Source organism: Chanodichthys erythropterus, chromosome 3 (assembly GCF_024489055.1).
Source record: "Chanodichthys erythropterus isolate Z2021 chromosome 3, ASM2448905v1, whole genome shotgun sequence".
Taxonomy (NCBI): Eukaryota; Metazoa; Chordata; class Actinopteri; order Cypriniformes; family Xenocyprididae; genus Chanodichthys; species Chanodichthys erythropterus.
The window spans coordinates 12675763-12697796 of record NC_090223.1 but is presented as its reverse complement, the minus strand read 5'-3'; the positions used below and the strand labels follow the sequence as shown (position 1 = coordinate 12697796).

At 36.7% G+C, this 22034-nt stretch overlaps 2 protein-coding genes across 3 annotated transcripts in view; one reads left to right on the top strand and one right to left on the bottom strand.

The window, feature by feature from the left end:
- LOC137017073 (zinc finger protein 502-like) overlaps positions 1 to 22034 on the bottom strand; it is a 634288-nt gene that overhangs the window by 398155 nt on the left and 214099 nt on the right. The window lies entirely within an intron of this gene.
- On the top strand, positions 783 to 15964 carry LOC137017079 (GTPase IMAP family member 8-like). 2 transcript variants are annotated; one of them, XM_067381020.1, is made up of 7 exons: positions 783 to 884; positions 1167 to 1202; positions 4294 to 4329; positions 4503 to 5228; positions 6404 to 6445; positions 6551 to 7156; positions 13712 to 15964. In XM_067381020.1, the coding sequence occupies exons 1-7, from the start codon at positions 869 to 871 to the stop codon at positions 14941 to 14943; spliced, it is 2694 nt and encodes an 897-aa protein (XP_067237121.1). In that variant the 5' UTR covers positions 783 to 868; the 3' UTR covers positions 14944 to 15964. The 2 variants fall into 2 exon arrangements, with proteins under 2 accessions (XP_067237121.1, XP_067237120.1); XM_067381019.1 differs by having other exon boundaries at positions 13709 to 15964.

Below are 22034 nucleotides of genomic sequence, written 5' to 3'. Positions count from 1 at the left end.
CATGTTAGGCCATTAGAGACTACAGGTGGAAAGATATATATGATTAAACATCCTCTGGTTCGTATCAGAGAAGGATTTGTTGTACTTGTACATTATTCCTATCAAATAAACTCGAAAATAAAGATAAACTAAACCAGTTGCGTAATATTACATTGAAATGACACCAGTTTATACTTCAGATTTAACTTAAATTCAGTGCCATATATGGTGGAGTAAGTTAAAACACTGGCTCAATTTACCCCACAGCATGTGGCTCACTTTGCCCCAAAGCTCCCATTTTAGGAAAAGCTAGCTAGCTTACCAATTCAGAATAATATTTAGCTAAATGACTTGCCTGGTTTTATACATTTCTAAATCACTATTATGCATCACAAATAGTTTTAGACCTGGACAAATTTACAGCCATTACATCTGTTATGTTAAAATTTTACTTTGACAAGCCAAAAACAGTTTTTAAAGTAAATACGGGACTACCACTCCTCTCATGTGCTTATCCCTTTCAGAATCTGGCAGAAAGGATGGGTGGTTCTGAAATATATGGTCACATGACAATAAAATGGTACAGTTGCCAAGATACAGGGGGTGGGTCATCTTACCCACTGGCTCATCTTACCCCACTCTCCCCCACTGCAGATCAGCGGAAAACCTCAAGACAGCCACAAAATGAAATTGATTACAATCACTAAAATAAATTATAATTTAATATATGATTGGAATTGGAAAGAAACTATTCCACCTAATCAGTCAAAAAAAAAAAAAATCTTAAAGTCTCCACAAGGGGCCATAGTTGAGTTTCCTATGTGTGTAACGGAGCACTTCAATCGTATTTGTACTTTCAATTTAGGAAATATCACCAACGCAGTGACAAATGGCGTGCAGTGCAGGTAAGATTTTAATAAAATATGTTCATGTCTTTAATGATCCATATTAATATAGTCTTAAGCAACTAAGCGTCTCACTTTGATCATGAAACGCTGGAGATACTTCAGGTGGCCATTCAAAGGTAGCAAAGTAAATAAAACATAAGTCTACAATTTAGATGCATATAGTAAAAATCATAAAACATATGTACCGTTTTCTGTCATTACTATGAGTTCAGGAATCACAGCGAATTCTGAATCTTTCATGATTCACCTTAACAGTTTGTGTTCTTGTGTGTTTTGTAGTGGGAAGACAAAGTCCAGATTTGGATCGCCCAGAAAGTAAGTCATTAAATTGTTTGGCAGCAACAGAAAAGTATTTTTTATTTAAAGTCCTGAGTGCTATGAATGTTACTCAGACATATTTATCCTATATCAGTGTTATTTCATTGAAACATCTGGCTATTTAAAGCTGCAATTTAAAAGATTATTGCAGCAAAATATCCCAAGTGTTATGTATTTTGTTCCGTAGGCTTACAATATCCCAAATGTTTCCAACTATTTGTAAATCGTGAGAAAATGCTATTTTAAATGTTTGCTATTATAAAAGCTGTTTTAACCAAAGGAGTTTCTCAATGCCAAGTTCAGACTTGTGTCCATTGTTCGAGCTGCAGGCTCAGGAGAACAGATTCCTGTAAACGGCAGGATTTGATAATGTCCGGTGATTGTCCAAATGAGCAGCGTAGCCTGCTTGATAACGTCACTCAGCTCGCTCTGCATGGCTTGGTTATCTCTGTGTATATACATTTTAGCCAACAATAAATCGAAATGTGTTATAAAACACCATCCTCCTCTTTTCGTTTTATATATAAAAAAAAAAAAAAAACACTCCTTAGGCAACGCCCAGATAGCACAGTACACTCGGGCCAGCTCCTGTTTACCCCTCGGCCCGCTTCTGTCTGCTGCGATCGGGCCAGATGCTTCTGACTCACGAATCAACCGGGCCAGACGCGACACTGCCGCAATCAAGCCGGTCTCGGGCCGTCACTAATGCGCCCCGTTTATAAATCTACTGTAGGTTAGGTTAGGCCTACTGTTCAGTCATTTTTCCATTCAAATTTGATACGCAGCGAAAACGTTTACTTACATTTGAATTATATAAGCTATAATACATAAATAACATTACTTACATTGTACTTAAAATAAAAACTTATAGGCCTACTTAGGCTATCCTTTCACTTCCCATAATCCCTCTATTTGTAGTTTCTGAGCACTGCCTGAAACTTGTATTTTGAGCACTTTTGTGTCTATCTGCCTCGTCATGACGACTCGCTTGCTGTATCCCTCACTTGTAAGTCACTTTGGATAAAAGCGTCTGTCAAATGAATAAATGTAAATGTACATATTACATAAAATTACAGCAGTTGTTATACAAATTGCAGTACTGTAAATAAAATATTTACCACATTTTGAAAAAAAATACACTTGTATTTACTTATACAGACTGTAATAAGTATAGACAAACTTAAAAAGTGTTTTAAATAAACACATTGGTAATGGAGAAAGTTAATTTATTACTCACCCTCATGTCGTTTCACACCCGTAAGACCTTCGTTAATCTTCGAAACACAAATTAAGATATTTTTGATGAAATCCGATGGCTCAGTGAGGCCTCCATAGGGAGCAATAACATTTCCTCTCTCAAGATCCATAAAGGTACTAAAAACATATTTAAATCAGTTCATGTGAGTACAGTGGTTCAATATTAATATTATAAAGCGACAAGAATATTTTTGGCGCGCCAAAAAAATAAAACAAAATAAAGACTTATTTAGTGATGGCCGATTTCAAAACACTGCTTCAGGAAGCTTCAGAGCATTATGAATCAGTGTGTCGAATCATGATTCGGATGTCCAACCGGCAAACTGCTGAAATCACATGACTTTGGCGCTCCAAACTGCTGATTCGACACGCTGATTCATTATTCTGTGGCTCGACGAAGCTCTGTGAACGATTCCTCGTCGATGGTAGTGCCTGCACTCAGATCCTTCAATGGATTAGCTTGGTGAGCCTGTAACACTGCCATAGTGTGCAGCGCAGCACCAGCCTGACCTGCAGATTGAAAAGCTTTGAAAAGCACTGAGGTGGTTCTACAGGGCTTTGTGGGGAGGGGAGGTTTTTTTAAATGATGATCGTATACCCCTGTGCTTCAGCACCCACGATAGTCGAATAAATCGACGTTGAAGGCACAAAAACACAAGAGGTATATAGTTTTCTCCATGACTTCGATAATTTGTCATGGAGGTCCTCAAAGAAGGGGAGAGACTGGGACTGAGAGACTGAGACACATTCACAGCTGGTCACGACTGAAGATGTTCCCACAGCGCTCAGCGCAGCTTGAGTTTAATTTTTGAAAGGGAACTCTTTTAGAGAATCATTAAAGGATTAGTTCACTTTCAAATGATAATTTCCTGATAATTTACTCACCCCCATGTCATCCAAGATGTTCATGTCTTTCTTTCTTCAGTCAAAAAGAAATGAAGGTTTTTGATGAAAACATTCCAGGATTATTCTCCTTATAGTGGAGTTCATCAAACTAACCTTTAATAACATTCTACTAAAATTAAGGAAACTGCATTTTTATGTTCTTGGAATGTTACAAATCCTAGAATGTTGAATTTTAAATCAAAATTAAGTTGACAGAACGTTTGAGGAACATCAAAAATGTTCCTCTAACATCAAGAAACCTGGACATGTTTTACATTTCCAGAACCAACACTGAATATTTAGAGGACGTTCTTATAACAAAATTCGGATAGCTGGGATGTTGTAGTTTGAAGGTAATGTAGGGAGGTGGATACCTACATCCTTTTTTCTCCTTTTGAGTGATAATTCATTCAATTTTATTTGCCAGACTCATGTCCAAAAGCCACACAAGACAGGACAGATAAAAACAAATAAACAGTAAGAAAAAAGAAATACAATAATTAAAATACATACAGACATTTAAGGTAAGTAAGGGAGTAAGGATAGTAAGATCTATTCTTACTGGTAAATGTCTGTTAGTATAGTTTTCAACTCCAGTTAGAGGTTACATTTGTTTGTTATTTTTCTTGGGATCCTCCTCCTGAGGTATTGTTTTCTTTTCTTTGGTTCTACAATTTTGTTTATTAGTAAATAATAAAATATTAACAATAATTATAATAATAAACCTTACAGGCTAGATTGAACTAAAAGTGCAAAGTCAGGTTTTGTGTAACTCTGGGGTTGAAAGACGGGAAATCCTCAGTGTCTCTCCAAAAACTTTCTGTGTCACTCCCTATTCCCCTAGAGTACTGGGAAGTATTATCTTTATGAAACTTTTTAAAGTCATGTAGTGCACACATTAATGTCCTCCAGATTTACTGACGGTTTGTATTTTTGTATCTTGCAGTGCGCAGAGGTAGCTTTGATAAAGATATCCCCAACAGTAAGTCAATCAAATGATTTAACAGCAACATCAAAGTGTGAGAGCTGTGACTCTTGCTGTGTCTGTTTCAGTTTACTGATAAATCTGTTGAGCTATGCTTTTAATGCTGAACAAGACAACTCATACACTGACAAATTACTTGTGTGTGTCTTTGTGTGTGTTGTGTGTTTCAGTGAGTGATCTGAGGATTGTTCTTCTGGGGAAGAGCGCGTCAGAAAACAGTCGTGTGGGAAACTTCCTGTTGGGACGAGCAGCGTTTGACAGTGAAGCTCCTCCAGATGTTGTAGAGAGACTCAGAGGAAGATTGAAGGACAGACATGTGATGATCATCAACAGTCCTCAGCTGCTCCAGACAAACATCTCAGATCATCAGATCACACAGAGAGTGAGAGAGTGTGTGTCTCTGTCTGCTCCAGGACCTCATGTCTTCATACTCGTACTGCAGCACAATGACTTCAGTAAGAAGCACCTGAAAAGAGTGAAAATTGTCCTAAAAGAATTCAGTAAAGACGCGATTAAACGCACCGTCATGATCACGACTGATGAAGCAACACGTAGTAAACGGGCATCTTGGAAAGTTACGTTGGAAAGTGAATTAATTCGATTATCTACAGATTGTGAAGGAAGACATGTTCAACTTAATAATGAGACAGAGAAATGGCTGTCTGACATAGATCAATGGATAGAGAAGATACTCAGAGACAACAGTGAAGAATTTCTCAAGTGTGATTATGATTATGCAGAAGGATCATCAGTGGATGAAGATCCGAACACAACTTCTGCTTCTCCCAGAACAAAGGAAGATCCTGATTCAAAGGATGATGAACAACACCAAGACACTCATACAGAGATGAAGAAATCAAAAAGATTTGCTCGTTTTATGCCATTAAGTGCCTTTTGTAAGTTAAAACAAAACAACATATTCATAACCTTTTTACCAGGTTATTGAACATCTTCATAAAACATTATGTTTTTACACAGCAAAAGAGTTTTTAAAAAAAACAAAAAAAAAACAAGCAAACTGAAAAGATTATTTTGCTTGATTTAAGCAAAAACTCACTTAGTTTTGAATTATTTTTCTGAAAACAAGAATTTTTCTTTACTTGTCTTGAAAATGCTTCTTTTTATACATTTGGACTGGAAACAAGACAAAAAATTCATTTTTGGCAGTGTAATGTAAACAGTATACTTATAATTTCTCTCAGTTTAAATAATGGAAAAGCATGTCATATAAATAGACAGCTAAATTTCAGTCATTTTAAAGGATTAGTTCACTTTCAAATCAAATTTCCTGATAATTTACTCACCCCCATGTCATCCAAGATGTTCCTGTCTTTCTTTCTTCAGTTGAAAAGAAATTAAGGTTTTTGATGAAAACATTCCAGGATTATTCTCCTTATAGTGGAGTTCAATGGCTTCCAAACTGTTGAAGGTCAAAATTACAGTTTCAGTGCAGCTTCAAAGAGCTTTAAACGATACCAGACGAGGAATAAGAGTCTTATCTGGAGAAACCACTCATTTTCATTTTATATACATTTTAACCATAAATGCTCATCTTGAACTAACTCTTCTTCTCTATTAGAATTCCAGCAAAGATTAGTATTTATGGTTAAAATGTATATAATTTATTTATTTATTTAGAAAATAAGCAATGGTTTCTCTAGATAAGACTCTTATTCCTCATCTGGGATCGTGTAGAACGCTTTGAAGTTGCAATGAAACTGTAATTTTGACCTTCAACTGTTTGGCTCCATTGAAGTCCACTATATGGAGAAAAATCCTGGAATGTTTTCATCAAAAACCTTAATTTCTTTTCAACTGAAGATAGAAAGACATGAACATCTTGGTAAATTATCAGGAAATTTTAGTTAGAAAGTGAACTAATCCTTTAATTTTTAGTGTGGTATTATGCTCCTATGAGATGCTTGTCGATAGATATTGGACAGGAGTAAAAAGAAGGTTTCAGTCATGATGCCTTATTGTGTACTGAATCCTGACATTTGTACTGCAGTGTTGTATGTACCATGAGTTTAAGACCATTAAATTGATTTTTTCTTTCTTTTCTTAATAACAGTGGGTTACACAGAACAAAGTCCAAAGCAAAATCAGCCAAGGGGTAAGTTCCTAATCTATGGAAGTTTCCATTTGATTCTACAAATAATAAAATGTGATTCTTAAAAAGAGCAAGTAAAATACTTTGTTGTTGTTGTTGTTCTTTAAGGAGTTGTAAGTGACACAAGACAACAGAGACTGAACTTGGTGCTGTGTGGAAGTGATGAAACATTGAAGGCCTCTGTATCCAACTATATAAGAAAAGAAAAAAAGAAAAAACTTCGGATCAGTCTGGTGGAGCTTCCAGCTCTCAATCGGCTCTCAGAGGAGGAAGCGATGTCTCGCGCTCATCGCTGTGTGTCTCGCTGTGATCCTGGAGTTCATGTTTTCCTCCTAGTTATTCCTGCTGGTCCACTTAATAATGAAGACAAAGCAGAAATGGAGAACATCCAGAAGACATTCAGCTCAAGAATCAACAAACACCTCATGGGTCTCATAATCCAAGAGGAGAGCATGATCAGCAATCTGAATATACTTCACACTTCAGTTACTAAGACATCTATCCAGATGCTTGGAGGTCATCATTTTGTTCTGGAGAACAGCTCACAGGTTCCAGATCTACTGCAGGATGTAGAGAATATGGTACAGGAGAACAAAGGAAGTTCCTACACAACATTCATGTACCTTCAGGATCGAGTAGAACTGGAGAGAAACAAACACAGAGCTGAAATAGAGGAACTGAAAAAATATGTGATGAAAACTCAATCAACAGCAGGTATGAGTTCATAAGAGTGTGTGCTGTATAACCCTTTGATCGGTATGGTCCCACATATGGGATGTTTATTTCTGTGCCCCTGGGCGTACGGTCCCACATATGGGATTTCAAACGTTCAGCGACGTCACATAACTGCCAGACTCAAACTGTGCTTTCGCGCTCTGGCTACAAGACGGACGCGCTCAGCTCTTGTCATATATCACAGCTATGCAGTGTTTTCAGCCAAATAATGTTTTTTTAAGGTTTAAGTACCAGTAAAACAATACATTTGGAGTTTATAAAATACACACTGATGTCAGACATCAGTGGAAGCAGCAAAAACAGTGAATTCAAATATAATTTACCGACTTAATCATATCAGACACACACAATGGTAACTATAAAGTTTACTCTGTTATTCCTCCAGTTCACCAGCCACTTACTTGCATATATTTTATTAATGCTTATTATTCAGTGGAATGCTAGAAGTTTAATAGCTAATGGACAGGAATTCAAAGGATTTATTAGTGAATTAGAAGCAAAGCCAGATATAATTTGCATACAGGAAACTTGGTTAAAACCATCATTAGACTTTATAATTACAGGTTATGATAGTATTCGGAGAGACAGAGTCAACGGTAATAGTGGAGGTTGTGCAATATTTATTAAACAAGATAATCAATATAGGGTAACAGATAGACGGAAAGAACTGGAATTTATTATAATGGAGTTATGGACAGAGGAGGGTAATATTAAAATAGCAAATTATTATAATTCATGCCAGAGATTAACCTTGGGGATTTTATAAATGGGAAGGAGACAGCGGTGGATATTTCACTTGTGTCTGAGTCAATAGCAGGGATATGTTGGTGGAAGGTTAAGAAAGAAAGCACGATGGGGAGTGTCCATTATCTTATTTTTGTTGAAGTAGGGGCAAGAGTAGAAATGAATGAGATAAACAGATCAGGAGGGTGGGTTCAAAGTCCCTTTAAGACAAGTCATTTCACTCGGCGGCCATCTTTGAAACGTCACTGCAGCAGCTGTTAAGCCCGAGGTATACCTCGGCCGTCCGTGTTCGTGAAAATTACAACATGCGGAGGGCTTGTGGCTGGCCGCACACCCTGGCCATGTGCAGGCCAAATTTCGAGACTGCGCGGACAGTCCGCGTGCAACAGCGCATGCGTAAGCAGTATAGAAGAGTCCACTAGGTGGCAATACGCACAGTATTGAGCACAGTATTCAGAAAGTGAAGTATACCCGGGGCTTTAGAAGGAGGGACTTATTCCACCATATTGCGCGTTTCACTTTCTCCCATTCAAAACAATACGAGTGACACGTCTTGTGTTATTCTATAGTCTTTGGTGGGTTTTTGACAGAGCAGATCGGGATAAATTTAGAGAAGTATGGGAGGGGATAATGGGTGTAATTCATATTAATCAAGAGACAGAGGAGTTAAATCAGTGTGTTAGTGGAGCTATAATTGAAGCTGCAGTCCAGTCAATTCCAAGGCGCACAGGAAGTAAGAAAAAGAGGTTTCCATGGTGGACAGAAGAATGTGGAAGAGTAGTCAAAGAGAGAAACAAAGCATTTAAAAGACTTAAAAGAACTCTTCATTTTGGGGACTTAATCAGGTACAGAAAGGAGCAAGCATGTGTTAGAAGAACAGTGAAAACAGCAAAAAAAGAATATTGGAGGATGTTCTGTAATACAGTGGGTAGAGAAACAGATATTGATAAGTCTGGGGTATGGTAAGGAAAATGAACGGGATTAGAAGAGAGTATAGGTATCTAACATTAACAATTAATGGGAGTACGGCAATTACAGAGAAAGAAAAGGCTGAAATGATTGTGGAAACATTTGTCAAAATTCATAGTTCAGACAATATCAGTGAAGAAGGGAGAAGAGGGCGAGAGGAAACAATATTAAAACAGAGATTTTAATATAGATTTAGATTATGGAAATGTGGATGATGCATTGAATTTACCTTTTACTATAAATTAATTAAATAGTGCTTTAAGGAACACTAGAGTATCTGCACCAGGTAAAGAGAAGGTATGCTATATAATGATGTCTAAATTTAAGTGATTAATCTAAAAATATACTTCTGGAATTATATAACAGGGTTTGGGAGAGTGGGAAATTACCTAACAAATGGAAAGAGGCTGTAATAGTACCAATACGTAAAGCAGGGAAGGAAGGAAACAGTCAAAGTGATTATAGACCAATTGCTTTGACTTCTCATATTTGTAAGGTTATGGAGAAAATTATTAATAAAAGATTAACATATTACTTGGAAACAAAAGGGTATATTTTAAATTATCAAAGTGGATTTAGGAAAGGAAGAAGTACAATGGATGCTACAGTATGTTTAGAGTATGAAATAAAGAGAGCGCAGATTAATAAAGAAAGTGTTGTGGCTATATTTTTAGACGTTGAGAAAGCTTATGATATGATGTGGAGAGAAGAGGTCTGATAATTAAGAAAAGCAGGAGTTAATGGAAAAATGATAAGATGGATTAAGGATTTTCTATTTGGCAGAACTATTCAAGGCAAAGTTGGGCAAAACTTTTCTAAGACCATGATTGTAGAGAACAGTACACCACAAGGAAGCATACTTAGTCCCTTATTATTTATCATTATGATTAATGATGTATTCTCAAGTATTGAGAAAGGAATAGGATTCTCCCTTTTTGCAGATGATGGGGCAATTTGGAAATGTGGAAGAAATGTGGATTTTATTGTTAGGAAAATGAGAGCTGCTATAACAGAAGTGGAAAAATGGTCATATCAGTGGGGGTTTAGTCACTTAATGCATTTTAAATATTGCTATCTGGTTGAAAGAGTTGGGAGAATTAGGAAGAAAGCATTTGTGATCAGGTTAAAATTTGGTAAATTTGGATAAGGGGACAAACCATGGGGAAATTTGAGCTGTGGTGCATGGTTAAGATATCTCTGGATTACAATCAGGACACTTTCCAAAGGGAAATTTCCAAAGGGGAAATTTGAACTGTGTTGCATAGATAAGATATCTCCGGAAGGGGATTAGGGAAGTGTGGCTCAGTTTGAGGTGTCTTGGCAAAAGGGTAGATTGAAACTTTGTTTATCAGTATTAAGTGCCTTAACAGGTTGCTAGACAGCGGTCCTGTCATGTGAGGTTTAGATCCACTCTGATGGACAACAACAACAACAACAAAAACTCCCTAAGACTTCCTAGCTCTTCTATCCAGATAGCAAAATTCTCTGTTTTTATTTTTATCATTCTTCTTTATGTAAATCATGTTTAATTATCATTGGGTATGAAATGTGCTATACAAATAAACTTGCCTTGCCTTGCCTTTAGATTTTCTGTTGAAAAAACAAAAACAGTGATTTTTCAAAATGGAGAGTTAACTGTGGGATAAAATTCAAATTATATGCCCAAGACAGAAACAGTTTCTTGTTTTAAGTTTTAGGGGTATGGTTTGATGAGAAACTTACATTTAAAATGCATATTGAGAAAATTAAGTATAAGTTCATTTTTTTTTCTCATTAATGTACACACAGCACCCCATATTGACAGAAAAACACAGAATTGTTGACATTTTTGCAGATTTATTAAAAAAGAAAAACTGAAATATCACATGGTCCTAAGTATTCAGACCCTTTGCTGTGACACTCATATATTTAACTCAGGTGCTGTCCATTTCTTATGAACATCCTTGAGATGTTTCTACACCTTCATTTGAGTCCAGCTGTGTTTGATTATACTGATTGGACTTGATTAGGAAAGCCACACACCTGTATATATAAGACCTTACAGCTCACAGTGCATGTCAGAGCAAATGAGAATCATGCAGTCAAATGAACTGCCTGAAGAGCTCAGAGACAGAATTGTGGCAAGGCACAGATCTGGCCAAGGTTACAAAAAAATTTCTGCTGCACTTAAGGTTCCTAAGAGCACAGTGGCCTCCATAATCCTTAAATGGAAGACGTTTGGGATGACCAGAACCCTTCCTAGAGCTGGCCATCCGGCCAAACTGAGCTATCGGGGGAGAAGAGCTTTGGTGAGAGAGGTAAAGAAGAACCTAAAGATCACTGTGGCTGAGCTCCAGAGATGCAGTCGGGAGATGGGAGAAAGTTGTAGAAAGTCAACCATCACTGCAGCCCTCCACCAGTCTGGGCTTTATGGCAGAGTGGCCTGACGGAAGCCTCTCCTCAGTGCAAGACACATGAAAGCCTGCATGGAGTTTGCAAAGATGGTGAGAAATAAGATTCTCTGGTCTGATGAGAGCAAGATAGAACTTTTTGGCCTTAATTCTAAGTGGTATGTGTGGAGAAAACCAGGCACTGCTCATCACCTGTCCAATACAGTCCCAACAGTGAAGCATGGTGGTGGCAGCATCATGCTGTGGGGGTGTTTTTCAGCTGCAGGGACAGGACAACTGGTTGCAATCGAGAGAAAGATGAATGCGGCCAAGTACAGGGATATCCTGGACGAAAACCTTCTCCAGAGTGCTCAGGACCTCAGACTGGGCCAAAGGTTTATCTTCCAACAAGACAATGACCTTAAGCACACAGCTAAAATAACGAAGGAGTGGCTTCACAACAACTCCGTGACTGTTCTTGAATGGCCCAGCCAGAGCCCTGACTTAAACCCAATTGAGCATCTCTGGAGAGACCTAAAAATGGCTGTCCACCAACGTTTACCATCCAACCTGACAGAACTGGAGAGGATCTGCAAGGAGCAATGGCAGAGGATCCCCAAATCCAGGTGTTAAAAACTTGTTGCATCTTTCCCAAAAAGACTCATGGCTGTATTAGATCAAAGGGGTGCTTCTACTAAATACTGAGCAAAGGGTCTGAATGCTTAGGACCAAGTGATATTTCAGTTTCTCTTTTTTAAATAAATCTGCAAAAATGTCAACAATTCTGTGTTTTTCTGTCAATATGGGGTGCTGTGTGTACATTAATGAGGAAAAAATGAACTTAAATGATTTTAGCAAATGGCTGCAATATAACAAAGAGTGAAACATTTAGGGGGTCTGAATACGTTCTGTACCCATGTATTGATTTTTTAATACTATATTTAAAAACGTCTGATTTAGATAAAAGATTATAGGTGTTTAGAAGGTGTTAGATAAAGGTCCTTGTGTTCTTGGTCCACACTCCTAACCAACAGGTAGCGCTAATGCACCTTGAAGTTGTTTGCCAACCACCATAAAAATCAAGAAGAAGACAATGTTTGACTTCCTGTGTATATGATGAGACAAATGTCGATAGTTTTATCAAATTAAATGGTGAAATGTTCATAAAATGACTAAGAGCAGCTTTGTAGATGAAGTTCATGTATAGCCTAGTGAGTGATACAGCAGACACTGAAATCATCACGAGTACGCGTGCGTCAGTATGTGTAGTAGTAGATGAAAATGCGGTGCTCTTTCATACAGACTTCAGATTTCAATAGCAGTCATTTTTAGCTTTAATATTCACAGACACTAGTCTGTATCAATATCTAATTCATTGTACAGCCCGACTTTTGATTTATTCATCCAAAAATTGCTAAATTCTGTGATGTTCTGCTTTATACAGAACGTTTGTAACTAGATTCCGTGATTTCATCCGTGTTTTCTGCATCACAGAAATCATTGGCTCTACATGGTATTTGCATATAGCGTTTTTTGAAAAATTCATATCGGTCTCGAAATTGAAACTGGTATACCATATGAACCCAGCACTAATTCAAAGTGATTTTCATAGAAAAGAAATTAAAAACAAATATATAGCTGCAAGCAGCGATGACGGGCCAAAGCCTGGTGGCAAAGCCATACTGGCTTCAGGGCAACTGTGCACAGCAGGCAACAGGCATTTAAAATGGGTAAACATAACAGCCACTTTCATAAAATGAAGTGAAATTTACTTATAGGGATAATAGGGATTTTTAATAAATTTTACACACACACACAAAGACTGGAGGAGTGAAAGAGGGACAGAGAGGGTTTAAAAAATCCACATTCAAACCAAAATATCTGACTTCCTGTTGGTCAGAGCTAATGACTGTAAATCAGAAAGTTGTTTGGCAGAATGAAAACAATATGTGTACCGAGTTTGGTGACTGTAAGTTAAACTAACCCTCCACTTTTGTCAAAAGATGGCGCTGTTTTATATAAATTATATAAAATTTTCCTGATAATTTACTCACCCCCATGTCATCCAAGTTGTCCATGTCTTTCTTTCTTCAGTTAAAAAGAAAATAAGGTTTTTGATGAAAACATTCCAGGATTATTCTCCTTATAGTGGACTTCAGTGGCCTCAAAATGGTTGAAGGTCAAAATTACAGTTTCAGTGCAGCTTCAAAGGGCTTTAAACGATACCAGAAAAGGAATAAGGGTCTTATCTAGCGAAACGATCAGTCATTTAAAAAAAAAAATAATAATAAATTAAATGTATATGCTTTATATAAACAAATGATCACCTTCCAAGTGGTTCCTTGTAGGTTCAAATTGCTTCTACTATTCTCATTTCTAAGTCGCTTTGGATAAAAGAGTCTGCTAAATGACTAAATGTAAATGTAATGACAGTTTCTTTTGTGGTTAGCAGGTGTAACACATGATGAAGATCTGAGGATTGTGCTGCTGGGAAAGACGGGTGTGGGGAAGAGTGCAACAGGAAACACCATACTGAGAAGAGACATGTTTGAATCAATACCTAATCCATCCTCAGTGACCAGAGAGTGTCAGAAAGAAACATCTGAGTTCAACAGAAGACGAATAACTGTGATCGACACTCCAGGACTGTTTGATACTGGAGTTGATAATGATGAGATCTGGAAGGAGATTGTGAAGTGTGTCTCAATGGCGGCACCTGGTCCACATGTGTTTCTGCTGGTGCTTCAACTGGGACGATTCACTCAAGAGGAGAAAGATGCAGTGAAGATGATTCAGGACATGTTTGGAGACAAATCCAGAATGTACACCATAGTACTGTTCACCAGAGGAGATGAACTTAGAGGAGCAACAATTGAAGATTATGTTCAACGAAATGACAGCTTAAAGAACCTCGTCCATCAGTTTGGAAACAGATACCATGTGTTCAACAACATGGAGAATAAAGATCACACACAGGTTTCTGATCTTCTGGATAAGATTGACTGGATGTTGACAGTAAATGGAGGGAGTTTCTACACCAATGTGATGTTCCAGCAGGTGGAGAAGAACATCAAAGGGGAACAAGAGAGAATATTGAAAGAGAAAGAAGAAGAGCTCAAGAGAAATGAAGAAGAGCTGAAAACCAAATATGAAGCTGAAATAGAACAGATGAAGAAAGAAAAAGAGAGAGAAAGACAAGCGATGCAGAATGAACTGAGAAGAACTGAAGAGGACTTCAAAAAGAGAGAGGAGGAGATCAAGAAAGAGACCAATGAAACCCTTCGAGACAAGATGCAGAGAAAACTGGAGGAGCACAAGAAACAAATTGAAGAGGAGAATGAAAGAAAGGAAAAATCTTTAGGAGAAATGCAACAGAGCTTCATTAAACTCCTGGAAGAAAAACACGAGAAGAACAAGCAAAAACTTCAGGAGAAAATTCAATGTGAAGCTAGAGAACAAGCAGAATGTGAATTTAGTGAAAAACTTATGAAAGAAGTGGATAAAGCTTTAGAAGAAGCTGAAGCGAAACTACCATATACAGCCAAACGAGCTCGTGAATGGAATCGCTATGTTCCTGTTCTTGGAGGAGCTGCTGGAGGAGCTGTTGGTGGTGTTGAAGACATTGTGCAGTTCTTTGGCAAAATTAAATTTAAACGTCAAGCCCAAAGTGAAACTGAAGGTTGAATTCAGGTAAATCTTTTGAAGCACATAAGTACTGATGGTGTGATGACCCTATTATAATTGCTTAGCCAAATATTCTTCTTCTCTGAAATAAATCGCATTTTTGAGGGCCTAAATATGCTCGAAAACTCATGAAACTTGGCACACACGTCGGAAGTGGTAAAAATTTCTGATATGGGTTCCAGAATTAGGTGTGGCAAAATGGCTCAATAATGCCACATACAAAATTTCAATTAAGCGCCCTTCGCCCTGTACAGTTATGAAATTCGGTAGACAGATGTAACAACCCAATACCTACAAAAAAGCCAAAAAAAGAATTAGATGTCTTCACATGCTGCAAAATATGTAAACCCAACAGTAAGTGAGATTTTTTTCTGCAAAATTTTGGCGGTTTTTGCCATTTCCAGACGTTGTACTTTAAGTCCTGACCTGAACACGTCTGCATGGCAATATTCAGTTATAGTCATACCGCCACCTCTGGGTAACAGGAAATTACATGTTTTACACTGTGATTAACTCATTGTAGAGATTTGACCAGATCAACATCATATTTGGTCAGTCTAATCTTAAGGCCTTAATGATGTTAAATTGCGATGCCATGAACGATGAAGCTGTTGTAACTCAGGCATACAATGTCCGGCATACATCTGCCCCAAACTTAACATGTGTGATAAGAGTCCTGGCATCTATATGGCAATATTCTGTTAGTCATAGCGCCACCTGCTGGCAACAGGAAATGGCATGCTTTACACTGTAATTCACTCACAGAAACACATTTTAATATGCCACAAAGTACCAAACATGCAAAAAAAAAAAAAAAATGTTAAATGACGAAACACTTGGCTAAGTGCTAATGTATGCGATTAATGCCACGAAACAAGAAGTTGTTGTAACTCAAGCATACAATGTGGGATTTGATATCAGTAAGATTTCAGTACAATAAACATTCAGATTGTAGTTTTTCTAAGAAAATGTTTGTTTGTTTATTTATACATGTCTTCTTAAATTACAAAATAATTTGCCAGGTGTTACACTGGTATCAATCTCAGACAAAATAATTTGCAAGTCTCAGTTCTCATGCAATGTGGGAGGAAGAAAGATCTTTCTGAAGATGAAAAGCATGAAATGGTGTAATGTTGTGCAAAAGGCATGAAAACAACAAATATTGTGTGAAAACTGAATGGAGATTATCGAATTATCGTAAGATTTGTGAGTGATTTAGAGCACAGCAGAACTCTGTCAGATAAAGGCTTATTAATGAAACTTCCTGTCAAAAAAAAAAGTATTAAAAGGGCAGCTTTTTATCTTACGATAATTTGATAATCTCCATTCAGTTTCACACAATATTAGTTGTTTTCATGCCTTTTGCACAACATTGTACCATTTCATGCTTTTCATCTTCAGAAAGATCTTTCTTCCTCCCACATTGCATGAGAACTGAGACTTGGAAATTATTTTGTCTGAGATTGATACCAGTGTAACACTGTTCATAAGTATGGGAAGAAGGAGGCGGGAACTGGCGAACATTCAACAAAACTTTAATTCAAAATAAACAAATACAAAACAAAAGTAATGCCGGCAGACCCTCGCGGACGTCTGCCGGCCACACGAACATAATAAAACATAAAATAAAGTCCAGGCCTGGTCCTCTCTCGTTCTTCACTGTCGTCGCTCCTCCTTATGCCTCTGGAGCTCCTCCGTAAGAGACTCAAGGCCGGTGCGCCTCCCAGGTAAAGCTCATTATCTCTCGCGCCACCAGCCTCGCGCCGTTCCCTCACGGCTCTCGCCCGCCCTGCTCGTCACAACCAGTTATCTAAAAAGACATGGATAAATAAACAGACATTTTCTTAGAAAAACTAAAATCTGAATGTTTATTGAACTGAAATCTTACTGATATGTCACTTGCATAATAATTTGGAATGCAGTGTACATGTAGACCTATGCAGAGTATTTTTTTTTTTGTCATTCAAACAGCGCATCAATAATATGCACCTATGCGAGTGCACAACGCATATACATTCTGCTTGTTACACACAGCAGCACAGAAACATGCTAAATATTAAAAATAAAAGGATTACAATGTAAAAGATTATTATTGTGCATAAAGTTAAAAATGCATATACATGTCATAATGGATAGTCATTGCATGTATCAGAATTACATAATGTAATGACAAATGGAACAATCATGGCAATACACATATGTATTGAAACTGTCTCGTCTGGTTGAGGGTGTCTTATTCCTCCATGTAAATAGCAAGAGCATGTCTTTTAAAGGGAATTACAGATGAGACACATGATAGGTTGTAATCTACTGTATACATAATGCTTTGTTCTGATTGTATTGTTTTTTTTATCTTTGTACATATTTGTTTTTTATGTACAATTATGAAAATGTGTATGATTCATTTCCAAAATCTAATGATGAATTTCTCATGTAACACAAGTTTTTGTTTCTGAAATACGTCTGGAACAGAAATAGTTTATCATGCAATTCAACCAGAACTGTAGAAAATATTATGAATATTGAATTGACTTTTTATGCTTTTGTCTCTGTATGTAAGGTCAATTTTAGGTTGACAGAAGGGTTTGACATACAAAGAACTGATCATATTGTAGAATGCTTTGCCTTTCTTGTATCGTTTTTGTCGGTGGGATTCTCTGTGATTGGCCACGATTAAGGCATATTCTGAGGTATAGTCTGGTTATTGATGAGCAGAAAGTTAGTTAAGGAACACTAAATACCTTATTGCCAAGTGATAGTGTTCAAAAGGTGTGTCGATCCGGAGTTGACCCAGGTAAGCTTAAGTCAGGTGCATAGGGGAAAATCTTCCACAAGCTATACTTGCAAATGCAAGTACAAAGGATAATGGGTATTGAAGTTCATAACATCATGGCAGTTGTGAGGGAAGGAGTGCCCTCTAGTGGTAACTCTGAGCACTCCAGCTAGTACCAAAATCAACAGCTAAATACTGTAATGTATATACATGGATTATATCAAGACAGCATGTGTTTTTTGAGGGTGTGCAAATTAAAAAATAATTTTGCTTCAATTGATGGGTATTGTCCTTCCTCATATCTGCATTTGACCTGTTTCTGAAGAACTGTAAAACTGCTTAGAGCGTTTGTTGAATTTTTTCTCTAGAATTTAATTTATTAAATTAGTTTTTTATGATATCAAGTTGTCGAGTAATTGGGTGTCTACTGGTATACAGTATATACCTACTGCACAGTATAGGATTCACTTCTGACCACAGATTAAGTTCTTTAAAGGGGACCTTATTATTATGCATAATTCACTTTTTAATGGTGTTTGGACATAAATGTGTGTTGGCAGTATGTGTACACAGCCACCCTATAGTGATAAAAATCCACAGCGAGTCTAGATCACTGTTTCTTGAAGATATTATCTTTAGGTATTAGGTTTCACTTCACCCTGCAGTTCTGGTGTTTGTCCACATGAGGGCAGCACAAACACACCATAAACACCCAGACTCTGAATCCTTATTTAATGTTTATTTGACTGTTTTATTCATGCGTAATTAAACCTTTTTGTAGTTAATGATATCCCTGTGTGTTTTTCTTTGCTGTTGTGAAAATACTGTGATGTCAGTTGATTCACACTGAATTGCTTCATCGTTTACAGTGGAAACTGAGTGAAATATCACAAAGGTTTATAAATGGATTAAATACAGTTTGAACTCAATATATAACAGGCTGTCTTTATGATATTGAAATGAATCTTCAAATTAATTCCTTAGATGTCACATTTAAAACAAGTAAAATTTAAGTAAAAAATGTAAACAGAAATATCTAAATAACACAGACGTCAAAGATGAATTAAGAACTCTTTATTTATTACTGCGAACTTTGAAGACACATGATGATAACAAGCAGAATCACTGAATAAAAGAGCAACACAAGAATTAACAGGTTTAAATGTCGATGTTAATTTGATTGAAAATGTTTGGTCACTGTTATGGTGATCGGTGTTTCGTCTACTTAATTGGTTGACATTTAAGGAATTAGATTAATTCTAACTCAATTTTTATATGTTAAATTTAATTTAAAATATTGCTTAATCTGTTGTTACAATTTTACTGTGTAGATTTATAGTGTATTACTTTTTACAGTCTACTCTTTTTCTGATATTTCCTGAGAGACTGAAATGCTGATGCAAACATGAGTTCCTCTATGAGTGAGATACAGATGAGACACATATTAAACCTCAAACACAGCTGTGTCATGTTACTTCCTGTTTATTATTATTATTATTATTATTATTATTATTGACTTATTATTAGGGGCCAAGCACCGAAGGTGCTTTAGCCCCTATTGTATCTGTTAGATCCATTATTATTATTCTTCCCCAATGGGAGTCTATGGCAGCCCTATCAACGGAACATGAGAAAATGATGAAATTTGGCAGACTTGTAGAGATGCTCATGAAAAGTGATTGGACCAAATTTGGAGTATGTAGAACCAACTCTATAGCGCCACCACCAGTTCAAAAATTCACTATTCTAAAGGTTATAACATTTGAACCATTTGCTCTAGAAAAAAGTAATTTAGTACATCTGATTTGTCTCGTCATGCTGATGCTATTCAACATTTTACATTAAGTCTCTGCCCATTACAGTAGCAGCCATTTTGAAAAGTACAGTATTCCGTTTTTTCGCTACTCCTCCTTCAAAATGTGTCCAATTTTGTCCAAACTTTGATCAGATGATCTTTGGACTGAGCTGCACAGAAATGACTGAACAGATTTTTTTGACCTACTGGTGAAAAAAAAAGTTATGATGTCATGAAGTTAACGAGGTGGACCCGAAATTGCTATAGAGGCTGTATCTCGGCTAATCTTTGAGCAATCGAAACAAAAATTGGTACACTTGATCAAGACCATGATCTGAGGTTCCGTGCCAAATTTGGGAACAGCGCCACCTACAGGTCATGAGATCTGGAAAATTGCTATATTGGCCAATAACTTTTGAACACTTTGTCAGAAAATCAAGATCTTAGTGTCTATGGATTCCTTGGGCCATGCCGAATTCGTGGATATTGAATTTGTCAACATCGGATGAACCATATGTCCGCCATTTTGAATTTTGTCATAAATTGCAATATCTATTAAACAATTTGACATATCTTCACAAAACTTGGTACGTATGACCTTTAGAAGGTCCTGAAGGTACCTGGGAAGATTCAACACAGCGTCACCTACTGTTCCACAGATATAATGTTTTTTGCAAAAATGCTTATAACTTTTGAAAACATTTTCCAAAATGTGTATGCTTTATGTAATTTTATTCCCTGGCTAACGCCAATTCCAACGATGTGTCATTTGTCATTTTCCTTAAATGTCCCTGTCTGCCATATTGAAATAAATGAAAAACAGTTTTTTTGCTACTCCTCCCACAAATTTTGTCCAATTTTGTCCAAAATCAGCTCAGATGATCTTTGGACCGAGCCGCATAGAAATGACTGAACGGATTTTTGATATTTGCTACCATTCCCGAGATATTCGTCTCTGAATATGACCTCGCTTGTGTTTGTTGTCTTATGCTAATTAGCTTAGCATGCTAAATGGTTATTTTGTACAAATTGCTTCTGTTCCTGATATGGAATGTTTCTGTGAATGATCTAAACTAAAATTTATAAATATAACATATGGTGCAGTTTTATAAAAATTCTTGATTGTGAGTTCATTCTTATGAACTACTAAACTTCGACAGCTGTTTGGCACTGCCTGCCCAGTGGTGCAAAGAGTTGAGTGACAGACACATGATCCAGAGACTGTGAGTTCGAGTCCAGTGTGGGTCAACTTTATAAAATTGTTTGTAATGTTGTCATTTCAATTCCTTTATTATCCAAACAAGTATTGTACTAGTCTTTCTTCTTTTAATTAGAAATAAATTTATTTTTATTAATTCTATGTTCATTTTCATCTCAGCTTCTGGTCATTTTGAGTTCATTCTTACCTATACTTCTGAACCAGCTGTTTTTCATGTACATTCAATTTCTGCTCTTTTTGCTCTTCTTGCTCTGCATTGCACTACATCTCAGACATTTGAGTGCATGAAATGTAAGCTGTGTTGCTCTTCATTGTGAGTACATTCTCATGAACTACTGAACTCTGACAGCTGTGTGACACTGTCTGCTCAGTGGCGCAAAGAGTTGAGGGACAGACATATGATCCAGAGATTGTGGGTTCAAATCCCATGTGGGGTGACTTTATAAAATTGTTTGTAATGTTGTCATTTCAATTTCTCTATCATCCCAAGAAGCTTCTGGTCATTTTGAGCTCATTCTCACCTCTACTTCTGAACCAGCTGTTTTTCATGTACATTCAATTTTTGCTGTTTTTGCTCTTCTTGCTCCGCACTGCACTACAGCTACTACATTTATTATTATTATTGTGATGTCTGAAGCAGAAGAACTCCAAATGTTCAATTTTGTTGAAAGTGCAGTAGCAGCATTAGTGTGCGTTAGTCATTCATTATTATTATTTTTATGCTGAGATAATCTTAAAAATCAATACATAAACCATCTGTGGATTTTTTTCTCTCTAGATGGTACCTGCCCATAAAAATTGGGCCTATATATATTGTATAGGGCAGAGTGGGGTAAGATGAGCATTTTTTTTTTTTACTGGGGAAACGAGGCAGAAGTACGATGAAATGTACCTTTTACTAAGTAATTTCAGGATGTTTCCTATCATTTTAAATGATCAGAATAAATCAAGACAAAGGGTTATAAAAATATGGCTTCTTAAAAAAAGTGTTCGTCTGGCGCAATTTACCCCAGGTTAGGGGTAAGTTGAGGCAAGTCAGTAGGTGGGTGTAAACTGACCATCAAACTGAATCTGAATCAAACCTATGTGAAATTTTAAAAACCAATTTAATAATCCAATTTCCTTTTACAAATATTCTTTGTAAAAATATTTTAGAAATATTTTTAAAGCTAAATTAAACAACATAAGACCAACCAAATGCAAAGTTTTACATTTCTGAAACAATATGTTGAACATCAAAGTTGTAACCTTCCCATAAACAGACTAAACAGAGAGTTTGTTGAGTAAAATTAAATAAAAACTAA